The sequence below is a fragment of the Acomys minous genome (genome assembly GCF_964271855.1).
Source record: "Acomys minous genome assembly, chromosome: 8".
Taxonomy (NCBI): domain Eukaryota; kingdom Metazoa; phylum Chordata; class Mammalia; order Rodentia; family Muridae; genus Acomys; species Acomys minous.
The window spans coordinates 83873233-83896206 of NC_140489.1; the positions used below are offsets into that span (position 1 = coordinate 83873233).

Consider the following 22974-nt stretch of genomic DNA (forward strand, 5'->3'; position numbering starts at 1 on the left):
ATCGGATGTTGCTGCAGGTGGCAGAATCCCATTCTCTCCTCCTCCACACCACTCAGCTGTGTGCAGCCGCCTCGTGTCCACTCAGCTGTGGGTGGGCAGTGCTGCAGGCACACGGCACCTGTGGGGCAGCAGCTATCATTCCCTTCGCTGTAGGCTTGCTGGCTCATATGCTACCACTCTATTAAAAACACAGGAGACAGAAACCGTTGGGAGGAGACCAGCTTATCCAGGGTAGGCCATGAAGGAGACAGAGGCTTCAGATCTCTGTCGGTAGGTAGGAAGGGCTGTGGAGGAGATGCGGCTGGCCTGCAAGTGCCTGAAGGGACTCTGGCCAGCTCAAGTGTGTCGAGCATGCCTCCGCCAGGCCTTGCCCTTCTCCCCCATTAGCTCTGCCTTGCTAAAACCTGTAAGGTTACATTCCTAAAGCTAGCCACCAAGGTCGAGTCCCTTATTTGGCCACTTTCTCCCTGAGGCTGACTGCCAAGGTCCATCTTCCGAAGTGTGAAAGGGCAGCAAACCAAATCCCCCTTTTTGTCCACTTTAATTAACATGCCCAATTAAAATTAAACACCTCATCCTAACACAGGGCTTCCTCTTTTACCTTTATAAGCTGCCGTTTGCCTATGGGCCACATCTGTCTCCTCTATCCAGATGCAGTCCTCCTTCCATTCCCTCTGGGGAAGATACCCCATCCCCTCTCCCTTGCCCCCTTTCTCCTCTTGTTCCTTTCCTATTCTTCCTTTTCCACTATGTATCTTGGTCCTTTATTTCTGCTCTCTGTTCCTCTGGGGCAAATAAATCTTCTTTTGTGGAGAACTTGGTCTTGGAGTGTCTTAAGACAACTTTGAGGTCCCTGCCGTGCCCACGCTGGGCAGGACATCTCCAAAGGCCTTGCCTCTTAAAAATTCTCCTGGGTTTTGATCTGACGCCAACATCTGTATTTTCCCCTCAGGTCAAGACAGCTACTTCTCTGTGAGATGTTCATATGAACTGAGGGGAACAGGGCGGGGGGCAGGGGATACCTGAAAAGAGGAGATTGGATGTGGAAGGAAGGCAAAAGTAAATGAAATAAGGGCAAAAATGGAGGCCAGAAGTGAAACCAGAGTCCCCCAGGAGGGTGCGACTCCTTCAAACAAGCATGCCACTCTGACCTTTCTGCCTGTGCTGTGCAATACGGTGGTTCTGTTTTCAGGTTTGGGGTTTGTTAGTTGGTTGGTTGATTGGTTGTTGGTTGGTTGGTTGGTTGGTTGGTTGGTTGGTTGGTTTGGTTTGGTTTTGGTTTTTAGAGACAGAGTTTCTCTCCTAGAACTTGCTTTGTAGACCAGGCTATCCTCGAACTCAAAGAGATCTGCCTGCCTCTGCCTCCCAAGTTCTGAAATTAAAGGATCTGTTGGTGGTGGCTTTTTTCTCTCAGAACTGGGGATGTGTCACTCTGTTCCCTAGTCTGTAAGGCAGTAACAACTCTGTGATGCCACCATACCCACGGGTTTTCTGTCTAGAGCATCTCTGGGGTAGTTCTGTCTCCAGATGAGATGGCAACCAGGATCATATCACTGATTGCTCCACAGCACCTAGAGTGGGCTGCCAGGTAGCTCCCTCCTACCTGTCAGGTATTGTGTTTGTTCAAAAGAGGCCCCCACTGCTTGCTTCAGGGACCCCTGCCCTCCGTTCTTTCTCCCTGACAGTGGATGGGCCTGAAGCCCTGGTGTGAGCTCATGGCTCCGGGAGGGGGTCTCTAGGGTCACGTGTCTAGAAAAACCACTCCCCATGGCCTCAGTGTAGGCCACAGCTCTCGTCTTCCTCCACAGCATCCTGCACAGCCTGCTGAGAAAGCTCCCAGAAGTTTCAGAGACCCACTTACTATTTAGTAGTCAGCAAGTATTAGCCTCATTGCTCCCAGATCACACATTCCCAAACCTTTTATATTTGTTAAAAGGAGAAGGCAGAAAAAGACCACAGGAAAAATCTGAGGCGGTGGAGCAGTTTTTATTTTTTTTTAATTTCTTGTTGCTGCTCCGTGTAATTAATTTTCCCACGGCACTTTTAAAGTTTACAAAACACTATAAGTACATTCTCCATGGAGCCCCATAGTCTGTAATGCAGATGAGAAAAGTGTGTTGGGGCATCCAGGTGAGAAATAGAAATTAGAGATGATAAGCTTAAGTCATCCTGAACCTGAAGCAGCATCCCACAGTGCCTGGAGTTACCGCTGCGCCTGTGCCTGCGCCTCCTCCACACAAGCACCTGAAGGGCTGGGAGGAGAGGAACTGTCTGTGTTCTGGTCATGAGTGTCACATCTGTCATTCCCTGTAGCTTACAGGACAGCTCCCTGGGGTGAGGGTAAGGTGGGCAGCCCATTCTGCACAGATTCCTCATTCACCCGCATGGACACACATCCTCCCTTGTTACTTTGTCCTCTGCGTTCACTCTACCGTGTGCATTGTGTGGTCACTCAGTCTCATGTAGGTCGCTCTGTACTGTGCAGGTTCTGGTCCTGTGAGGTCACTGTCCCATGTTGTCATTTTGCCCTGCATAATAAGTGGTCCTGTGTGGTCACTATATCTTCATGGCAACTCTGCACTGTGCAGTGTGTGGTCCTATATGGTCACTCTCTTTGTCCCATATGGTCGCTCTGCATTGGCGTCCCTCTGCCTCCTTCCTCTGCCTCAGACCCTCCTGATGTTTTATGCGGACTTTGAGAGCCCAGTCCACTGGCGTCTTCCACTCACCTCCTCCTACAGATGACAAACAGCACACACTTCTCAGTGCCATGTGATGCTCCTATCCTGTCTCTTGCCAGACAACCAAAGGGGAACTATGAGCCACAGATAGAGAGGGGACTGACCGCTCCCTTCTACGCCCAGCCTTCCAGCTGTCCTAGCCTGTCAAGGCACCATCCTCGGTCCTGGACAGAGAGCTCTGCTTCCTCAGCTCCCATCATCAGGGAGCTCTCAGCTGTGCCGGCTGCCGCTGGCTCCTGGGCCTCAGGCTCCTTGTCTCTGCAATGGGAGATCACAGGCCCAAAGCTTGATCTCTGAAGGCCTTTGGAGCCTAGACCTGCCCGTGGGGCCAAGATGACCCCAAGACACCTGAGCACAGCCCCCTCCCACCCATCCTGGAGCTCCTGCACCATCCTCTGGACATGGCACCCAAGGGACATCCTACAGAGCCTGTCACCTCACTTTGTCCCACCAGGTCTAGCCACATGCCTGCAGAGCCTCAGCTAAGAACTGTTCTGGCCTTAAAGACTTAATAATCGTAAGACATTGTCTCACAACAGATTTGGGCCAGGTGTGGTGCGGAAACAAAGTGCTAACTACTTGGGTTACCAAAGGAGAAGGAATAATTTGAACCCGTGAGTTCAAAGCCATTCTGGGCCATATTGTGAGACCTGTTTTGAGGGAGGGGAAAAAGACCCTCTCCTCCTTTTTTTTTTTTTTTTTAATTACAGAATAAGCTATTCTACTAACCTACGGTCATTACCTTTTATCTCCTACTGGAGAGCCATACCCTGGATTAGAGGATTGCCTACTCCTGTGGCATTGCTTGCCAGCACCTTTGCCTGAACCTCACCCACAGCTCCCATGGGGGCATGTCGACCATAGTGTCATCACCTGTCACATTGCTGATTCTGGGTGTGGGCGGGTGTTACATTGCTGATTCTGGTTGTTCTTGCTTCCAGGGCAAGATGGGCCTGTGGGTGGGGATGCAGCCACACCATAGCCACAAGTACAGCATTTCTCTGCAGTATCTACATCTTCTAAATGGTGCAGATTTGGCCACGATGGATCAGAAACCTGCACTGGACATGCTCTTCTGTGTATGGGCAGAACCTCAGGTGGCTGTCCTTCCCACTAGTGCTCAAGCCCCTTAGTGGCCTGGGACACTGCAGACCCTGGAGCTCTTCACATACCCCTTACCCAACTCATAAGAGTTAAGAAAGGGGCCAGGCATGGTGGCAAACGCCTTTTAATCCCAGCACTCAGGAGGCAAAGCCAGGCAGATCACTGTGTGTTTGAGGCTAGCCTGGACTACAAAGTGAGTCCAGGACAGCCAAGGCTAACACAGAGAGACCCTGTCTCAAGGAAAAAAGAAAAAAAAAAGAGTTAAGAAAGGCTGTGACCTGCTCCTGTGCTCCTGCTGTGTAGACACGTGCGATGTTAGTTGCTTTTCTTTACCTAGTGCCCAACACAGACCACCTTAAGGTACAAAGGTTTGTTTTGATTCCTGGCTTCAGAGGGCTCAGGCCAGTCCCTTGGCCCCATGTGCTTCAGCAGAGCATCATAGGAAGATTGTATGGCACAAGCAGACCAGACCAGATGGTCCCAAGGACCTTTTCCCAGTACCTACTTCCACCAGGTAAGCCGTACTTCCTGGAGTTTCTAGAACCTCACAGTAATACCACCAGCTTAGGACACAGGCATTAACCAGTGAGCCTGTTGAGTTCATCTCATATCCAAGCCATAATGTGTATGGGAAAAGGCGATTCCCCAGACTGTCCCAAGGCCAAGGGAGCCCAGAGTAGGTGGTAGAGAGTCCTTGGTGGCTTTAGCTTTGCTATCTTGCTCTGCTGCCTCCACCGCCAGTAGCCTCCATTTGTGCTGCAGTGGAAAGCCCCTCCTTGTTTTCTCATTTTCTCTGCTGCTGCTGCTGCTCCTCCTCTGAAGTGCCCCACTTCTCCTTTAGAGCCAGAACAGGCAGCTTCCACCCTCCCAGTGGGTGCTAACTGAGCTGTCCAGGGCTCCATAGATGCTGCCTTTCCCCAGCACAGAGATCCGGTGTGTTCTGAGCAGTGGTGGGGTAGGCCTGGGACACAGCTGTGCACATAGACCTCTCCACACCCCTCAGACGCAGAGAACTGTCCACTGGCCTGTTGTAGGGCTTTTTCCTAAATGTAAATGCAGCCTTTGTCCTAGTTCACTGAGCTCTCGGGTGGAATCCTGCGTGCTGGTGCCCTCTGCTGTCCTTTATCCCTTCCCTTCCCTTCCCTTCCTTCCCCTACTCCCTTACTCCCTACCAGTTTCTCACTTCGTGATTACTTATCAGAAGACAAATGAGCTGGGAAATGTCATTTGACCTGGTTTGAACTGGCTCACTTCTCTCCAAGATCAGTCTTGAAGCCCATGTCTGTCCTCTGAATCTCTCAGAGGTCACAGTCCTGAGGCCAACATGCGTCCTGGGTCAAAGTCCACTGCTAATTGTTCTCTTACTTATAGGGAGTAATGACTGTACAAAGAAGGGTGGCCAGAGTGGCATGGATGAGTCAAGAGAAGACATTCAGTGGTGTCCTCCACGGAGGCCATGTCACCGAGCAGATGGTGGAAGGAGGAGGGGTTCTCACAGAGCGCTGCCTGCAGGAGAACCTTGTCCGTTAATATCCCCATTTTCCCCCACACATAATCTTTACTCTTTCTGTTTGTTTGTTTGTTTGTTTGTTTGTTTTTGAGACCAGGTTTCTCTGTGTAGCTTTGGCTTTCCTGGAACTCACTCTGTAGACCAGGTTGACCTCAAACTTTGCCTCCCACCTGCTGAGATTAAAGGTGTGCGCCACCACAGCCTGCCTTAGTCTTTACTCTTAACACGTATTCTCATGCTAAAATCCTCTCCCTAAGTCACAGCACCATAACAGTTTTTCTTTCAGGGAAAACCCAGATACAGACGAAACAATAGAAAGGTTTTAACCAAACAGTAAAAACTATGCAAAGTGACAGCTTCCTAGAATTTACTCAATGTGATAGGAAAGGCTGGAGGCTCGATGGGGCCCTGGAGGAAGGTGCTGATGTTGCCACAGAAGTTAATCAGTCTCATGTGTAACACATCCATTGCTTTGCATGAAAAGAAAATATGAACACCCACTATGTTCCGTGTCCGAGAATGCTTTATGAGTTTCATAAGCCTAAATTCCACCTTCTGCCAGAGAGTGGGGGCTCTGCTTTTCTCATCACTCCAGGTAACTGGTGGTCATCACCATGCAAAAGGCAAACTTGCCTTGGCTGATTGATTTTCACCCAGAGAGATTTGCTGTTTCTAGAATATATGATGACAGTGTAGACACAAGTCCATTTACAGTTCTGTTGTCTTCGTTTGAAATGACCGCAGATCCTGGCCAACTTGGAGCAAGGCTTAGCTGAAGACGGTGGCCTGAGCAGCGTCACCCAGGAGAGCAGGCAAGGTGAGCATTGCCCTCGTGTCAGGTCTTCAAGGGTCTCCACTACCATTGGCTGTCACTCTTAGCCAACAGTGAGTGGTCCCTTCACCCATTTCCCCTGTAGCTGTTAGAGCGATCTGTGCTCTGAGTAGATGAAAGGAAGAACATGGTTTTTACCCAGTGGTGAGAAATAGAAACCGATTCTGAGAACAGCCCAGCCCAGCTCCTTGGTGCACTGGGGACTTCTCATGTGCCAGGACAGATTTGATCGCAGGAGGGAGCCCATAGAGAAGGAAGGGAGGCCACAGTGTGCAGTTAGTGTGAGCATCCTGATCTTTTTTGTCTTGTTTTTTTTTTAAGGTTTATTTATTTATTATGTATACAGTGCTCTGCCTGCACACCAGAAGAGGGCATTAGATCACATTATAGATGGATGTGAGCCACATTGTGGTTGCTGGGAATTGAGCTCAGGACCTCTGGAAGAGCAGACAGTGCTCTTAATCCAATTTTTTTTTTTTTTAAGACAAGGTTTCTCTGTGTCTCCCTGGCTGTCCTGGACTTACTTTGTAGACTAAGCTGCCTTGAACTCAGCAAGCTGACTGTCTCTGCCTCCCAAGTGCTGGGATTCAAGGCATGCACCACCACACCCAGCTCATCCTGATTTTTCATGGTGTCTTGGAAATTACCTATGGACACAGGTGGACTGCAGGTGCAGATCAGCCTCTAAGATTGTGTCTCAGTCTTTTTCCATTTCCTATAATGAAATACCCAAACCTGGTAAATTTACAAAGGAGAGTTGCGTTACATTCACAGTTCTGGAGTCTGGGATGCCCATGAGATGCCATTGGCATGTGTTGTAGCAAGAAGTGGACGCCACATGATGAGGCACAGAATGCCTCTTCAGCTCTTATAAAACCACCAGTGGGGCACGGCATGGTGACACACGCCTTTAATCCCAGCACTCAGGAGGCAGAGGCAGATAGATGGACCTCTGTGAGTTCAAGGCCAGCCTGGTCTCCAAAAGGAGTTTCAGGACAGGCAGGACCATTATATAGAGAAACTTTGTCTCAAAAAAAACCAATAATAATAATAGTAATAGTAGTAGTAGTAATAATAATAATAAAGAACTTCATCTAACCTCCTAATGCCCTTGCAAAGGCCCTCACCTCAGTACCATCAACGTGTATCATTAGGAACTATATCCCTAGTACATGAACTTGTGTACACATTTCTACCATAGCAGTTATTCTGGCTGCAGTATGCTAAACACACTAGAAAGGAGCCAGTCTCTGAGAAAGTTTATGACTCCCTGGGTTTCAAGGGCCAGGTGTGTATGTGTGCTGTGTAGGTGACTGATATGTGGAATATGCGTGTGTGTGTGTGTGTGTGTGTGTGTGTGTGTGTGTGTGTGTGTGTGTGTGTGTGTTGTGCATGCACATTTACAAGGGTGTATCCTGCTGGTAACTAGGCTCTGAAACCCAAAGGCATGAATGTGTCAGCTTCCCTAGCTGATGCAAGCAGTATAGTCCCCAACTCAGCCCTTACTCCTGATGACCTCAAGAACCATCAGTTAGCCCTCTCATCACAGCAAACGTCTGTGAAGGCATCATTCCAACCCCAGCAAGTTCATAGAGCCAGTTTGAAAACCAGAGAACAAATAAATGCTCAGTGAAGGTTTTAAGCCAGTAGGGGCTGGTATCCAAAATGAGCAGAGGCGCACAATTCACTTGTCTACTGCATTAACAGCCATGGGTCCCAGACTTGTCCTGTCTAGATGAGTGACTGTTTCTGTCCTTTCACGTAGCCCTTTTGTGGCCACTACTGGTGTCCACCCTCACTAAAGCCAGTGACAAAGGCAGACCATCATTGTTCCCATCTGAGACTAAAGGCCTAGGGGCGTGGCCAGTTCCAGGCTGCAGGGACAAAAATAGCCACCAAGGCCAGACCTCTGCAGATCCTGCCGATGCCTCTGGACACAACAGGGACTGTATGTGTGAGTTAGCCTCCACCCTGGGCAGAAGCTGTGCCGTGTCTGCATCAGGCATGCTCACAGGATTAGGGTTCTGCCTTACAGTAGGCTCCTGATCCCTGTCTGTGCAAATGGCCTCTCCCCCCACTCCCTCTGTTTTGATTTGTCTAGACAGGGTTTCTCTGTGTAGCCGTGGCTGTCCTGGACTTGCCTTGTAGACCAGGCTGGCCTTGAACTCCCAGCAGTCTGCCTTCTGAGGGCTGGGATTATACACATGCGTCACCATGCTGGCGCAGGTGCTCTCTTATAAGAGTGCATTTTGGCCATCCCACTGAGAGCACTGTCTTCTGTCTCCAGTACAGCATACAGTGAAGAAATCTTCTTGGTGAGACCTGGTAGGGTTAGGGGCAGGAGGAGGGGCCTTAGCACACAGGGAGCAGCGATTGCCAGCTTGTGCATACTCATGCCTCTCTCTGTCCTGTAGCCTCTGTTCAGCTGTGGAGGTCTCGTCTGGGCCGTGTGCTGTATTCCATGGCAAACTGTCTGCTCCTGATGAAGGTATGTGGGCGGCTGAGCTGCAGCGCACCTTGCTCTTGAAGACGGTGGCAGCAGGAAGCTGCAAGGGAGTGCTGTGTGTTCCGACAGGTCTGACGAGGAAGTGGGCTGAGGGGCTCAGCAGTGTTCTTCATGGCCTAGATTGCTCAGTAGAGTTCACTCACACTTGGGGGCCTAACTTGTCGTTTTGAAATTTCCACAGAAACAGTTTACATTACTGAATTTAATTGCACAGGCCTAGGTCTAAATGGTCTAATTAAAACTGCTCATTTCACTTGTTTTCCTCTGAACTCCATCCAGGGAAGTGTCCTTTGTTCTCCTTGTTTTAGTATGAGGGTCATTTTTTTTTTTTTAATGATTGATGGTTTTGACATCTGAAGGCAGGCTTTCCAAACCAGACCCACTTGTGAGGAGCTCACCCTGAGCTTTCACCTGAGGAGCCAGTGTGACTCAGGGAGCCCAGCCGAGCTGTCAGTCACTGTGTGTTCAGTCTGTTCTCCACACAGGCCCTGCCAGCCTAGACAGCCGTGCTTTCAGGCTTCTCTCTTGTTTCAAATACATCCCAAGCCTGGCTTGCCTCCCGCCCTGGGCACGGGTGGCCTGCCACAGAGCTGGCGGCCTTGCTGCCAGCTGCAGGCACTGAAGCTGCCACAGAATCTGTCAGCAGCAGACGCCCAGAGCAGCGCCGTTAACACCTTCCGAGCTGTGGTAAGACAGCTCATCACTCCTCCCACAGCCAAGGTCATCCTGCGGGCAGGGTATCAAGTAGAGAAATGTGCTCCTCGCTTTACCCCAGCTGGCAGCCATCCACATGGCCATGTCCTTGGCTTTGGCAGGAAAGTGTGTGGCCACTGCCCAGCCATAGGACAGCCTGCATCCTCTGCACCTCTGCAGATGTGTGATGTGTGACACTGGGTGTAGACGGGCAGGCCAGGCTCGTCTGGTAGGTGACCTTGCCACAGGAAGAATGGGTTTCCTAAAACCTCTCCCAGCTCTCATCCTCGTAGCTCTTTCCTAACTTTTAACACATTACAGTTTTTCAAGTCTTGTGTCTGAGTCCTTTGCACAGGGCCTGTTGTCTGTAGGTAAGGCCCCTTTGTTCCTGGGCTCTTCCCACTTCATCCTCCCTGGTGACACCATTGCAGATCCCTACCTCCCCATGTGCTGCAGCCCTCAGCCAGGGAGTGGCCTGCTTCTTCCTGTCATACAGTCCCCTATACAGGCCTCTCTCAGCACTACTGTAGCCAATGGCAACCTCAGAAGCCACAGTGAGCATCCAGTGACACCTGAAATTCTCTTGAGTCAGGCTTACAGCCCTAGTGTTGCCCAACCACAAGCTGAAGACCCTCAGGGGAGGAAGTCACTGCTCCACTGTCAGGCACTGGGCTGTTGGGTCAGCTTGCATTTCTGAGATGCTCTGTTAGAAAACAGTGTAACAAAAATGCTTTTCTTTGTTTTACTGCAGTGGTGATACCACCAGCAACATAGGCACAGGCACCAAACATCTGCCTCTGTCACCCGCCACCCCGGACTCAGGACAGGACACATCATCATATTTCAGAAATACTTTCATAACGGGTGTAATTTAACTTAAAAGTTTGGTTTAATCTTGATTTTTGTGAGCTAAAGGAGTGAAAGAAATGTTGCAAGTAGATGCAAGCATATGCGTTCTGCTGCCATCTAGTGGGCACAACCAGTATGGCCACAGTAGTTGAGCTGCCTAGCTGGGGCCTGCGTGCCTTGGTAAAACAATGACCTAGTTAATCAGCCTTTTAATGATAAGAAATTTGTTCATATGTTCCAGTTCTGATGTATTCCACAATGTATTGGGCAATGTATCCCATAATACATTGTCAGGCACATTCACTTGCAAGACAAAGCTCTCTGTTCGTAAACGTGATGTCCTTGGGCCTCACAGGAGCCCTAAGGTACCTGTGCCACTGGAGTGAACCTGTCTGGAGCTATAGCCTTTGGACACCCTCCAGCTCCATATCCCCTTACCGCCCCACGACACAGCTCCTGTTGTAGCTTCTTTGTGGGAAAGAGCCTGCCACACACAGGATACCTCCTCTTCATTGAGGTCACACTACATGAAGCCTTTGGTGGCAGAATGGCCGTTAGCACAGTTTAGCATTCACTTAGCCAGTGCAGGTTTTAGGTGCAGGTCGGGCTAGAGTGTGGGTGTCTGTATTTCTTTTCAAGGGCAGGTTGGTGTAGTCAGAAGAGTAGGCTGGGCACTCTAAGAAACTGCTGTCAGCCGCATTTCTTTAAAGGAGCCCTCCAGGTTCCTGGACTGAGCAATTTCACTGAATAGTAACCAACTTCAGCACAGCCCTAAAAGCTCCCTCTAACAAGCTCACCCTTACCCCCAGGCTTGTGGACATGTGCTAGTACTGATCCCTCTGGCACCTGCCTGACAATACCTCCTCTGCTGCTGCTGCTTCTCTTTGTTCCCTAGCCTGTGGGTCTATCCTGCCTCCCAGGGAGTAGGAAAATCCCATCAAAGCTGGGTGTGGTAGTACGCACCTTTAATCCCAACACTTGGGAGGTAGAAGCAAGTGGATCTCTGAGAGTTCAAGACCAGCCTCGGCTGTATAGTTACAGGCTGTTCAGGAGTACACCGTAAGACATGGTCTCAAGAGAGAAAAAAACACATACATATATATATATATATGGGATGTTTAAAGCCTGTTTCTTTTTTGTCATGCCATCCTTAGCATGACCTCCTGATCCCAAGCAGGTTTGAAAGGCAATAATCCAAAAAACCTGAACTCCTAACCTGGCTTGCTACCTACACATACTGGCTCTCTGTGCTCCTACCTTGGCCCTGTCCACAGCTGTCCATCAGAAGCATCTTTTTTGTTTGTTTTGTTTTTCCAGACAGGATTTCTTTGGGTAACCTTGGCTTTCCTGGACTTGCTTTGTAAGCCTTGAACTCACAGAGATCCACCTGCCTCTCCCTCCCCTAGTGCTGGGGGTCCAGGCACTCGGCACCACGCCTGCCTTCAGAAGCATCATGAGCAGAATGCAACACAGGTCAAGGCCTGTGGTCAGGTGTGGCGGTGTGACTCAGCACAATCTGCCCTTTGCCCACTGCGACCAAATGTAAGGGTACATGCTCGGTTAGAGGGCGAGACCAGGATGGATCTCAGGGGCCATCACGCTTTTCAGGGACGCAAGACTGGCTGCTGCTCATCTGTGCAGTCATCCAGACCCCAGGACAGTGATCTGAAAGCAGGTCCCCTGGCTTCCCAAAGGCAGAGGAGCTGTCAAAAGCCTTCTCTGCAGGCACCTCGTGGTACAGACACACGTACATAAGTGCACCTGCTGGCACAACTAGAGACCAGGCAGCCCGGCCTCGGGCAGCAGCGACAGGCAGCAAACATGGTGGGAGCGGAAACCAAGGCATGTGTGGTCTGGCTCCTTGTGAGCATCAGGCCTTGAATAAAATTAGTTTTAACGAGCTGCACTTGAAGGTACCAGACTGGAGAGTCTTCCTTTTTTTTCCCCTGCCAAACTGGAATTTTACTTGTCGTCTGTCTTTCTAGCCTCCCAATTAGCAAGCTCAGTAACTGTAGTCCCAGTTTGGAGGAAAGTGAAAAGTCTAGGATACAGAAATGAAATACCTTCCAGAATTCTGTGGTTGAGAGGAAATCAGCAGTGGTGACCCCAAACTGGTCAGCATGCACTGTAACTGAGAGGAAGTAAGTGTGCAGCACAGTTCCTGCCACAAACCTTGCTCAGGTTCTCAGCTACAGAGATGTAGGAGGAGCTGACCTCTGAACCTTGTAATAGGCAACACCAGTCTCATGAAGACTGCCTTTCATACCCTTTTGTACTGTGGACTGAAAGTAAGAAATGGGCATGAGGTGGGTGGTAGACAGACTTCGCCTCAAGGAGGGGCTCCAGGCTGGGTCAGTGTGAGGCTCTTGCTAGGAAGGTGCACAGAACTGTGGCACTGAAGACACCAAGCCCAGCACCTTCAGTGCCTGCGCACTTGTCTCCATAGAGCAGTGGTAACTACATGCCATTACAGGAAGCAGCGACATCCGTATGCCATCACTGTCATAGCAAAGTTGAATGGTAACTTGTTTCAATACAGACATTTCACCTCAATATTGAGCACAGAAAATGTTTGAGACACTTTGAAAATGTGGCTAATGTGTTAGGAGGATGAGACGGTGCAAAACCACGAGTCCTTACAAGAACTCTGTCGGAAAAGCGGAAGGGACCCAATGTTGGCTTAGGACATGGGAGCAAGAGGCAGTGTTAGGGCCTGATTCTAGGTCCAGAGTCCCTGTGATGACAGAAGCATGGATGTCACACAGAATTCAGAGTCCTCAGCCCATCACCATTGATGGGATGGACGGCGCTCTGAGCTGCTGCCTCACAGCTGTGTGTGTGTGTGTGTGTGTGTGTGTATGTGTGTGTGTGTGTGTGTGTGTGTCCTTGGCTCATAATGCACTGCGAACAGCTGTACAGCTTCTCCAGCTCACTGCATGCTTTTGGTCTTTTGCCACAGGACTATGTGCTGGCCGTAGACGCTTACCGCACAGTAATTAAGTACTACCCAGAGCAGGAGCCACAGCTGCTGAGTGGCATCGGCCGCATCCTCCTCCAGGTACCAGCCACACTGCTGACAGTCCAAAAGCTGCAGCCCAGTAAGGTTGCCTGGAATTCTGTCCCTCAGAACTTACACAAACGGGAAATTATTTTAGTTGCAATGATTCTGTTGGGTGGCCTTCTGTCCTGTTGCAGTTACGGACATCTGCTAAATTGCAGCTGCTCTGTTGGGAACACTCGAGTGTACCCTGTCAGGGTGGCTGCAGTAATGCAGAGGCTCAGCCGCCCTCAGCAAGGCTCTCTAATGTTTGGTGGTCATCCTGTCAGTTCCAGCATCATGATCTCCCACTGCAGGCTGCTCAGCATATGGGTCTTGTGTGTCTGTCCCCTGAGAGCCTCTGAATATGGGAAAGGCTGGTAGACAACAGCTAATGGCAAGAGAAGAAAGAGCCAACCCCCACACACACATGGTCACAGGAGTCAAGCATTGCTATGCTCATGACCTCACAGTGTCCTACAGCCTGCATGGCCACAACCACCTTAACAGCATCTGTTGTTGGCACCTTCTTGGCACCTGGGAGTCCAGAACTCCTAGGTTCAGAGTCCTGCATCCTCTAACTCCTTAGCAATGCCCTCCCACTTGGAGGACCCAGGACACAGGAGGGGGCCATCTGCACACACATCTGGGAACACTGAAAGTACTTGTGCAGAGTGGGAAATTGGATGGTTTGGGGGCCTGGGTGATGAGCATCCCTCAAAGATCACATCTCAACAGTGAAAGCCGAGTTACATAAGGAAGGTAAACACTTACGGGGTCAGACTGACTTCATTATTGAGCAGGAGCTGTTTAAAGAGTGCATGAGAGGATAATGGGAAAGAGTGCCCTTGCTCCATCTTGAATGCTCTCTACACAGGCAGTAGGTTTGCTGTGTAGTGGGGCTGGGCCATTTGGCCCTGAGGACTGCTACAGGCCAGTGCTCCATCTCGGGAACCAAGACAAAAGAGAGCCCAGGACATAGTGCTCCAGATGAGAGATGTAGTATCCACCAGGCCAAGGAATTAGAGCCCAAAGAAGGCAGATTCCTGGACACTGTTGAGTTTGACCTGCAAGCAGTGTGGTGCTAGCATCTGCATCTTATACCTGTTCTCTTGCCCCCAGGGCACAAGAGTAACTGGCCAGTCTTCAGTGAAAAAGAGCAGCAGCTTCCCTCTGTAGACTCAGGTCCTCATCAGAATGACATGGCCAGGCCTAAGATACATGGTCATCCCATCCCACCCTGCTAAGTCAGCAGAGTGAGCCACTCCACAGCCATTTTGTCTCTCTGAGTGTGTGAGACCAAATGTAAACGGACACACACACACACACTTCTCAGACACTGTGTCTGGCTTCTGAGTCTGAGAGAGCACAACAGATTGCTGAAAAGTGGACACTGATGCAAACAAGGCCGGGCACTTTCCATTATGATGCTAAAGAGTGGCAACAGAAGTGGCTTACTGTAAACAAATGTGCAGGGGACCTTGAGGAGATCTGGTAACATCAGGGAGGGACTGCAGCCACCAAGGTGAAGTAAATGCCCAACCGTGGGTTCCTAGATAATCTCACACAGGTGAATTTGCATCTTGCCATGAACTTTCTCTGTGGCCTTCACACTTGTATTTAAATTTGTTTTTAAGGTTTTTCTAAAATTTTGTGTGACCTAAGAGTAGGTGAGGCATCATTTTGTCACCTTCTCCCCTGACCCACACAGGATTGCTGGACCACAGAGGAAGATAACTGACAAATACGAGTGCCCCAGAGGCATGTGCCCCTCCCCCAGTCTCCTGGCCACAAGCCTTCTGTTTTAATTCTCCATGGTGCTTTATCTGGAAGAGCAGTCTTCATTCTTTCTGAGATGGGCAGAGAGCAAATCTGGCTGTGAGCAGAGGGTCACCTCTGTAGATTCTGTGCCATTCAAGTAACAGCTGGAAACCCAGCTCAGGCCTGCAGCACAATAAAGGGCTTATTTTTGATTCAGTTCCCAGACATGAGGGAACTCTTAATGCCTCTGCCTGTCCCCACAGGCGTGACTACCTCCTGCCCACACTCCCTGCCAGCCTTCAGAAAGACCAGGTGCCATCTGCATATTTGAAACTCTCAGGCCTGTGGATGTCACCATCACACACAGCATCCTGCAGACAGTTTGTGCCGTCTGCTCAGAAAGCAGGTGGACAGTGGCTAGGGGGAGGGAAGTGGACATGAGAGAGATTCCACATTGAGGAAGCCCGTTGACAGAAGGCTGGAGATGCCTGTATCTGGGAACTTCTCAGACAGTCCAAAGGCAGAGCAGAGTAATCCAGTCTCTCGACATCTGGAGCATTCATCCTTTGAAGTTACTTCTCTCTGGCTCAGACTCTGCTCCTCCAAATCTTTTCACGTGGGTCTTGGGAGGTCATCACTCACACCAGCAAGGTAGCTTTTAAGCCACCATGGAAGTGCAGTGGCCACAGGATGTCACTGTGTGAAAGCAGCTCTGCTGTCCAGGGCAGGACAAGAGGATACTCATGACCACTTGCCTTCAAAGCAGGAGACCCATGACTATTAGAGGTCACTGGAGAGCCAGGAAGGAGCCAGCACCGAGCTAGGAAGTGAATGCTGGAAACAAAGGGGAGGAGCTAGAGAGGCTGATAGGGGTGGAGGCAACAGAGTAGGTGCCGATAGCTAGTCACAATTGCAGCCCTGAGTAGGAGCAGGTGGCGAACAGTGGTACTCAGTGGCCCAAGGATGCCTGATGGATGGTGGCTGTACACCCTGTTATGTCCTAGATGTCACATTAAATATTTGTATTGTATACGTGCAGCTCACTAACCAGCAATCAGACCTAAAGAAAACTGCTTAGAAAGGAATGGCCTCCGGTTTGCTAAGCTGTCAACCCCTCCCCAAGAAATACAAAAACTTTTCATGTTTATTTTTTGAGCCATTGAGTGGCTAGAAGTGGGGAGGGTCTACGTAAGAACATTAATAAAGCTGAAGTGTTTCAACCAGGGCCCCGCCCCCAACCACATCCCTATCAGCCAGTGAGATAACCCAAGCTGGGGAGAGCTCCTTGCACTTGCCCCTCATGACTATTGCTGGGTAGGATCCAAGTCAGTGCAGAGAGACAAGGGGCTCTGCCTCCCCAGGCCTATACCGTGGATAGTGGTCACACTAGGTATCCATTACCCCCTGCCCCACCAGGGTAGGAGCTCAGGCTGTCTCCCCACCCCCACCCCCACCCCCGTGCTACCCTACCCTGTGTACTTTAGAATCACTCTCGTTCCAAAAGCAGGCCTCCCGATAAGTAGCTGATGATCCGTTCCCCAGAGCTGTCGGACTCCCTACATGCAATGGAAGCAGAAAGGAAGCCAGCTCAAGGGTGTCCCAAACAGTGACAAAGTGCTGCCAAAGGGGTGAGCCACCAGGCTGAGACAGCCTCCTAATACAGAACATGGACTTTACCAAAACCCAGAACTCATACAGCTCAGTCACTCAGGGGTCCCCCAGGTATCAGGAGGCAAACAGGGTGTGTATTATAGTAAGGTGCAGTGTGGTCAAAAGATGGTATTCTGTGAGACTTTTGGAGGGTCTTCAGGCAGGCCCAAAGCACATGGGTCATCTGTCTGTCCCTGACCTGTGTGTATAAAGCTGTCGTGACCAGACTCCTTTGTTTCTCCCACTTCCCACTGCAGGCCCAGCTTAGAGCACTGGCCCCCCCCCAATCCTCTTAAGGCAAAAGAAGGGCATGGATGGCGCCCACTCATCTCAGCTCCATGTCTTCCTGACACTCCCATCCCTGATGGGGAGCCAGGGCTGAGCTGTAAGAGCAAAGGTCAGAACTTCACCATTTCCCCTGGGGAACAAGTTCCCTTCACCTCCTGGATGCCTGCTTTGTTTGTAGGGCTGATGGTTTCCTCACAAGGGTTACCAGTGGGTCTCTCCATTTAGTTTTACAGTAGGATTCTGTATTATTTGGTCAAAATAGTACTTTGAAATTGGCAAACTGGTGGTATCTACTCTGTCCTCAGCCAGAAATACCCTAGAAATTGGCTGGGGCCTGTTGGGTTATATCAAAGTTTGTTTTTACTTAATGTTGTACCAAAATGTATTCTAGGGGGCACAGCTGCTAAGGTGTAAGCCGTGCCAGGCATTCTTGTTAACACAATTCCCTGTCAGAGACAGGGAGCATCAGACACGTTGGGCCATTTGGGTTTATCACTGGATGCTAACCTGAGACTGGCGTACATATCTTCTGGTCACTGTGTGGGCTCTGGGGTGCCCTTCCTATTCGGGCACGATACCAGGAACAAGTATGACTGTACATTCACAGCTCTTTTAACCTGCCAGCTAAACTAACTGGATAACTTTGTCAAAGCAGATTGGAGACATAAAAACAGCTGAAAAATATTTTCAAGATGTTGAGAAAGTAACACAGAAGTTGGACGGACTGCAGGGTAAAATAATGGTTTTAATGAACAGGTAAATCTCTTTTAATTATTTACTTTGTGTGTGTGTGCATGTACACATGCATGCTGAGCTCAGAGACTGACTGTGGAGATGGCTCGGACACACATGAGCTCCAGGGATTGAACTCAGGGTTTAAGGACAGCAGGTGACTGAGCCATCTCATTGAGGTCCCTGTCCTCAGTGCTGTGACCCAAGAGCCTCAGGCCAGGTGGCAGCAGCATGCTGGCCTTTGAGAACCATGGCCCAGCCCCTTACTCCTAAGAGCCAGTCTGAGAGGATCCCTGCTCTTCAGAACACGTGCTTGTGTTCAGTATAGACTTAGACCGCTGTGGAACAAGCACCGTCAGGGGCTCCTGGCACTGCTGGTCTCAGATTAGCTTTTATGAGTCACATATCACAGGATCATGAGCGTGTGGCCATTAGGACAAGCTTCTTCCTCCTTCAAACAAGGCCCAGACACCAGAAAGTGGACATGGTACAGGGGTCATTTTACAAGGCAGGAAGTCACCTTGGTTGGAGCTACTGTGTCTGGACTGGGACCTGGATGGCTGACTTGCCTATGAGTCAGAGGCTTCAGTTGTGGTAAAGCCACTGCCTCCATCTGAGAGCACATGACTCACTCTGGTGTGTGTGTGTGTGTGTGTGTGTGTATGTGTGTGTGTGTGTGTGTGTGTGTGTGTGTGTCTGTCTGTCTGTCTGTCTGTCTGTCTGTCTCGCGCGTGCGCACACTCACATGCCTGGTATCCCTATGCTACATGGTGGAACTGGCCCCAGCTGGTGGGTACCCATGGCTTACCTGAGCTCACTGCTTTATCTGTTGTGTACATTGCAGAGCCTTTCTCTACCTTGGCCAGAATAACTTTGAAGAAGCTCACAAGTTCTTCACAGAGATTTTGAGGATGGACCCCACAAATGCAGTGGTAAGGCATGCAGACTTGGTACCCCACAGGCCCCTCTACTGTTTTCAGACCTATCAACCCAGATTCCTGCTCTGGCCTGGCCAGGCCTGGCCTCTGATAGCTGGAGAGGTCGATAAGGGGATGGTGAGACATGGGGACCAGGGACCACCACGTGCAGACAGGCTTGTGTCTGTGCCACCCTAAGTACCTGCCCTTTCTCTAGGCCAACAACAATGCTGCTGTGTGTCTGCTTTACCTGGGCAAGCTCAAGGACTCCCTGCGGCAGCTGGAGGCCATGGTGCAGCAGGACCCCAGGCACTACCTGCACGAGAGTGTGCTCTTCAACCTGACCACCATGTATGAGCTGGAGTCCTCAAGGAGCATGCAGAAGAAGCAGAGCCTACTCGAGGCCGTCGCCAGCAAAGAAGGGGACAGCTTCAACACGCAGTGCCTCAAGCTGGCCTAGTTCCCCCCAGGGCCCTGCACCCTGCAGACACTTGACCAAATGGATCAGTACAAGCATTTGACGGGTGTGTGGGAGCATGCCTTGAGCTGAGCTGCTCTCAGACTCGCTGTCCTGCCTACCATACAGTCCCCACAGCACTGCCTGTTGGTGAAACAGGAAATACAGGACACATGGAGTCCCTTTGGTTGGTTCTGGAAGCTAACCTGCTCTTTCATCACGTCTGAATACTCACAAAGAGTAGGTGCATAATATTGTCTGTTCTCACTAAAGGGTTAAATGATCACAGTTCATTGTCTTGCTTCCTCCACGTCCCAACCAAAGCATCACTTTATTAAGGTCACTTCTTTCGGTCCTGACACAGGCCACCCTAATGGCCTATGTTGAGATCCATCAGCACACTCAGAACACAGCTGGGGCAAGAAGCATGACAGGCTAGCACAGCATCTGTGCGTTCCTGTGTGCCTGGAAGGCAGGATCATTGCTTAATGCTTATAACTCTTTCCACTTTGAGAGATGTAAAGTACCTGAAAATAGCTTTGGGTACCCAGCTTTCCTTATTCATGTGAAAACACTCATTTAAAGGCAGGATACAGGACTGTGGGGTGCAGTAGAGCATAAAGTGTACCTCATGTGCTGAGCTCCATAAACAAAATGTCTGTGGCACAGAGCAAAGCCACACGTCTCTTCACTTTTGTAATAAAGTGAAAAGGTAGAGCACTTATGTGACTTCCTGGGGAGACATAAGCAAATATCTCAGATTCAGCAGAGACAGACCAGACAGTCTTACCCAGGACTAACTTAGAGAGTTTAGAAGGGTCACTCACAAGGGCATGGATACTCAAAGGTACTAAAAAGGCATCTCCTTGGTGGTGAGTCTCAAATTTTGCATCTCTGGAGCCCTTGCAGAACTTGGAGGCAGCTCAGCTGACCAGCTTCCTGTCCCAGCTGCTGTTACTGCAATGTACCCTTGAGGAGGAGCCTCATGAACATGGTCAGTTAGGCAGGAGCTGTCCGTCCAGTTGGGAGGAAATGGCTACACAGCACTCTACTTCTTTCTCGGCTTACATTCTTTCCACACCCCCTTCCAGCGTGTTTCTTGAGCTCTGCAGGGGTTATGACTGAACATTGTCCCACTGTGCCTGTGCTGCAGCAACACTCACTCTCAGGCTGGCTGGGTCTCATCAGTCACTTTTGGAGTAAGCACAGATGTTTCAGAGGGTGGTTGAACAGGCGCATCACATCTGCTTTAACAAAGTCACAAGTCCGCCCTGCTTTTCAGTGTCACATGAGTTTCCTCCAGGGGAGTGCACCTTGAATCCACTAGAAGCCAGCAGCGGGCATTAGATCCCCTGTAGCCAGAGTTGCAGGTGGGTGGTTGTGAGCAGCCTGATACAGGTTCTGCAGCAAGCAGTCTTAGCCCTGAGCCACGTCACCTGACCTCATGTTCTACAAGTTCTTAAGGTTAGAACTAGGACTATGGCAAGGACAAAAGACAGTAATTCAGTCTTGCAGACTAGAAACAAGGCCCTGGGGGCTGAGGCAGAGCATCTTGACTGTATAAGACCAGGAATGTCAGCTAAGCCACAAGGGTCCTCGTCTCTGGTCACAGTGAGAAAGTGCCAGAATCACCCTGCTCCCCTCAGGCACCACATCATCACACAATCACAAGTCTGGGCAACAGACACAGCATCCTAAGTTCTGGTCTCACATCCTAGACTCGCTTTGTAGACCAGGCTGGCCTCGAACTCAGATCCACCTGCCTCTGCCTCCCGAGTGCTGAGATTAAAGGTGTGCACCACCACACCTAGCTCTTCACTCTTCTGATCACAGCATCTAAAACGAATTAGACTCCCTCACACAAGGGAACCCAAGCTATCAACACTGGCACCACAAGCGACAGGCTATTTTCAAAGGCTCACTATGCCAATTTTTAAAACAGCCATTACTGTTTGGATCGCTCATAAGAAACGGCCACACTCCCTCAGGAGCAATTCCCTTTTCTTGCTTTTCTCCTCCTAGGGTGTTAATCCCTGCAGAGCCTGGGCCATTTGATTATCAACACCTGTGAAGTCCTATGCACTCACACTGCTGAGAATGATAGGCCACAATGTGACAGCCCTCCCAGGGACCTTTATATGGAACCCACCACCAGGAAGATCACCCAGGTCTGGATCTAGCAGAGCCAATACCAAAACCTCAAGTTCCACACAGCATCCTTGCTACATGTTGGGTGCCTAAGCGACAGGATACGCAGGCAGGCCAGGGTTGGGCCCGTGGCCATTCATCTAGCATAAAAAAAAAACAGCACACATTCAGCCGGGTGTGGTGGTGCATGCCTTTAATCCCAGCACTCGGGAGGCAGAAGTAGGCGGATCGCTGTGAGTTCGAGGCCAGCCTGGTCTACAAAGTGAGTCCAGAATGGCCAAGGCTACACAGAGAAACCCTGTCTCGGAAAAAAAAAAAAAAAACAACCAGCACACATAAAAAGGGAAGCCTGTGAGACTTGGTTTCTACGCTGTGATAAACATCAGTACCTTTTGAGGAGATAAGGGTTCATTTCATCTCCTAGGTTCCAGTCTACCACGAAGGGAAGTCAAGGCAGAAACCTGGGGCCAGTAACTGAAGCAAACACCATGAAGGAGCATTGGCGTACTGACTTGATCAGCCCGCTTTCTTACACCATCCATGGCCACCTGCCCCTGGGTAGCACCACTAACAACAAGCTGGATCCTCCCACGTCATTCATTAATCAAAATACCCTACCAGCCAACCTTATAAAAACATTTTCTCAATTAAAATTCCCTATTCCCAAATAGGGACCATTGGGAAATCACCACATCCCCTGCAGTGAGCATGTCCATTTTGTTTTGAGACAGTATTTCCCTGTGTAGATAAACCAGGCACACGCAGAACTCTGGATCCTCCTGCCTCAGCCTACAGAGTGCTGACATCACAAGCATGTGCTGCCGTGCCCAGCTTGGACCACTTCTTAACTGGTCTTGTCCCCACCCAGGGCCTCGCCAGACCACGCCTTCTCTATCCCTGAGCTCCCTGGGTTCTACCCGGAGGGAGACCCAGTCCCTGCTGCACACCAAATTATGAAGCCTAACGGTGTGCCTCCATCAAGACATATTCTCTCCGTGCTGTCACGTGAGGCCTCAGCATTGTGAGCCTGGAAAGCTCGTCCTCCATTGTGAGAACTAAAATAGGTCTCCGCAGTACCCACACATTGAATTCCTTGTTGCTCAGTGTGACTTGATTTGGAGATGGGAACTTTGCGGAGCTAATTACAACTAAGTAAGACCTGTGTAAGGCTTGGGCCTGGGCCAATAGGAACGAAGCCCTGGCATAAACTGAAGGACACAGTGGTAAGGTGGCCCCCGGGGCCCAAACCTGTGAAGGGGATGCTGACCTCGACCTCAGACACCCAGCCTCCAGTGTGGTCACCTGAGTCTCCTGGTCTGTGGTGTTTCTTTTGACAGCCCAAGACACCCCGAATCTGAAAAGCAGCCGCCCCGCTTGAGGTTTATCAGTACATAATCCACAGAACATCTGGGAGGAGCAAGGTTGCACCCACTCACTGTGCTCCTGGCTCTGCTCTCCCCCAAGACTTGTCCTGTCCCCCATCCTGTTCCTGCCTGGAACCTGGATGCAAAGGTCTTTCCATTCACAGCCCTGGAGGCTTGAGTGTCCACTGCAGGCCTGACCCGGCCTGTGCTGCCTCCTTTCAGCAAGTTCACAGGGAAGCTTGTACAGTGGAGGAGCCAACATGGCCACTAGTGTCAGTGTCCCAGATGACGCCACTGTGTGGTTCAAAGCCCTGCTCTGGGGGAGGGGCAGGGGCAGTAGGACAGGCCCCTGGAAGTGTCCCTGTCCGCAGCTCTGCTGACATTC

General features: G+C 50.4%; 1 protein-coding gene and 1 long non-coding RNA gene across 4 annotated transcripts in view; one reads left to right on the forward strand and one right to left on the reverse strand.

Annotated features, from left to right (window-relative positions):
• Positions 1-19797, forward strand: part of TRAPPC12 (trafficking protein particle complex subunit 12) — a gene marked incomplete at its 5' end in the record, with an annotated part of 67496 nt that extends 47699 nt beyond the window's left edge. For all 3 annotated transcript variants that reach the window (XM_084793600.1, XM_084793599.1, XM_084793601.1), the window contains 6 exons: positions 6100-6172; positions 8602-8675; positions 13195-13293; positions 17627-17727; positions 18548-18635; positions 18838-19797. In XM_084793600.1, coding sequence (XP_084649726.1) covers positions 6100-6172; positions 8602-8675; positions 13195-13293; positions 17627-17727; positions 18548-18635; positions 18838-19080 — 678 coding nt within the window. In that variant the 3' untranslated portion in view covers positions 19081-19797. The remainder of the gene's footprint in view (positions 1-6099; positions 6173-8601; positions 8676-13194; positions 13294-17626; positions 17728-18547; positions 18636-18837) is intronic.
• LOC311604086 lies at positions 15654-17617 on the reverse strand. The gene is made up of 2 exons (XR_014781372.1): positions 16883-17617; positions 15654-15867 (listed from the first exon to the last, which is right to left on the reverse strand). It is a non-coding gene; the product is annotated as an uncharacterized lncRNA (long non-coding RNA).
• Positions 19798-22974: the final 3177 nt, after the last annotated feature.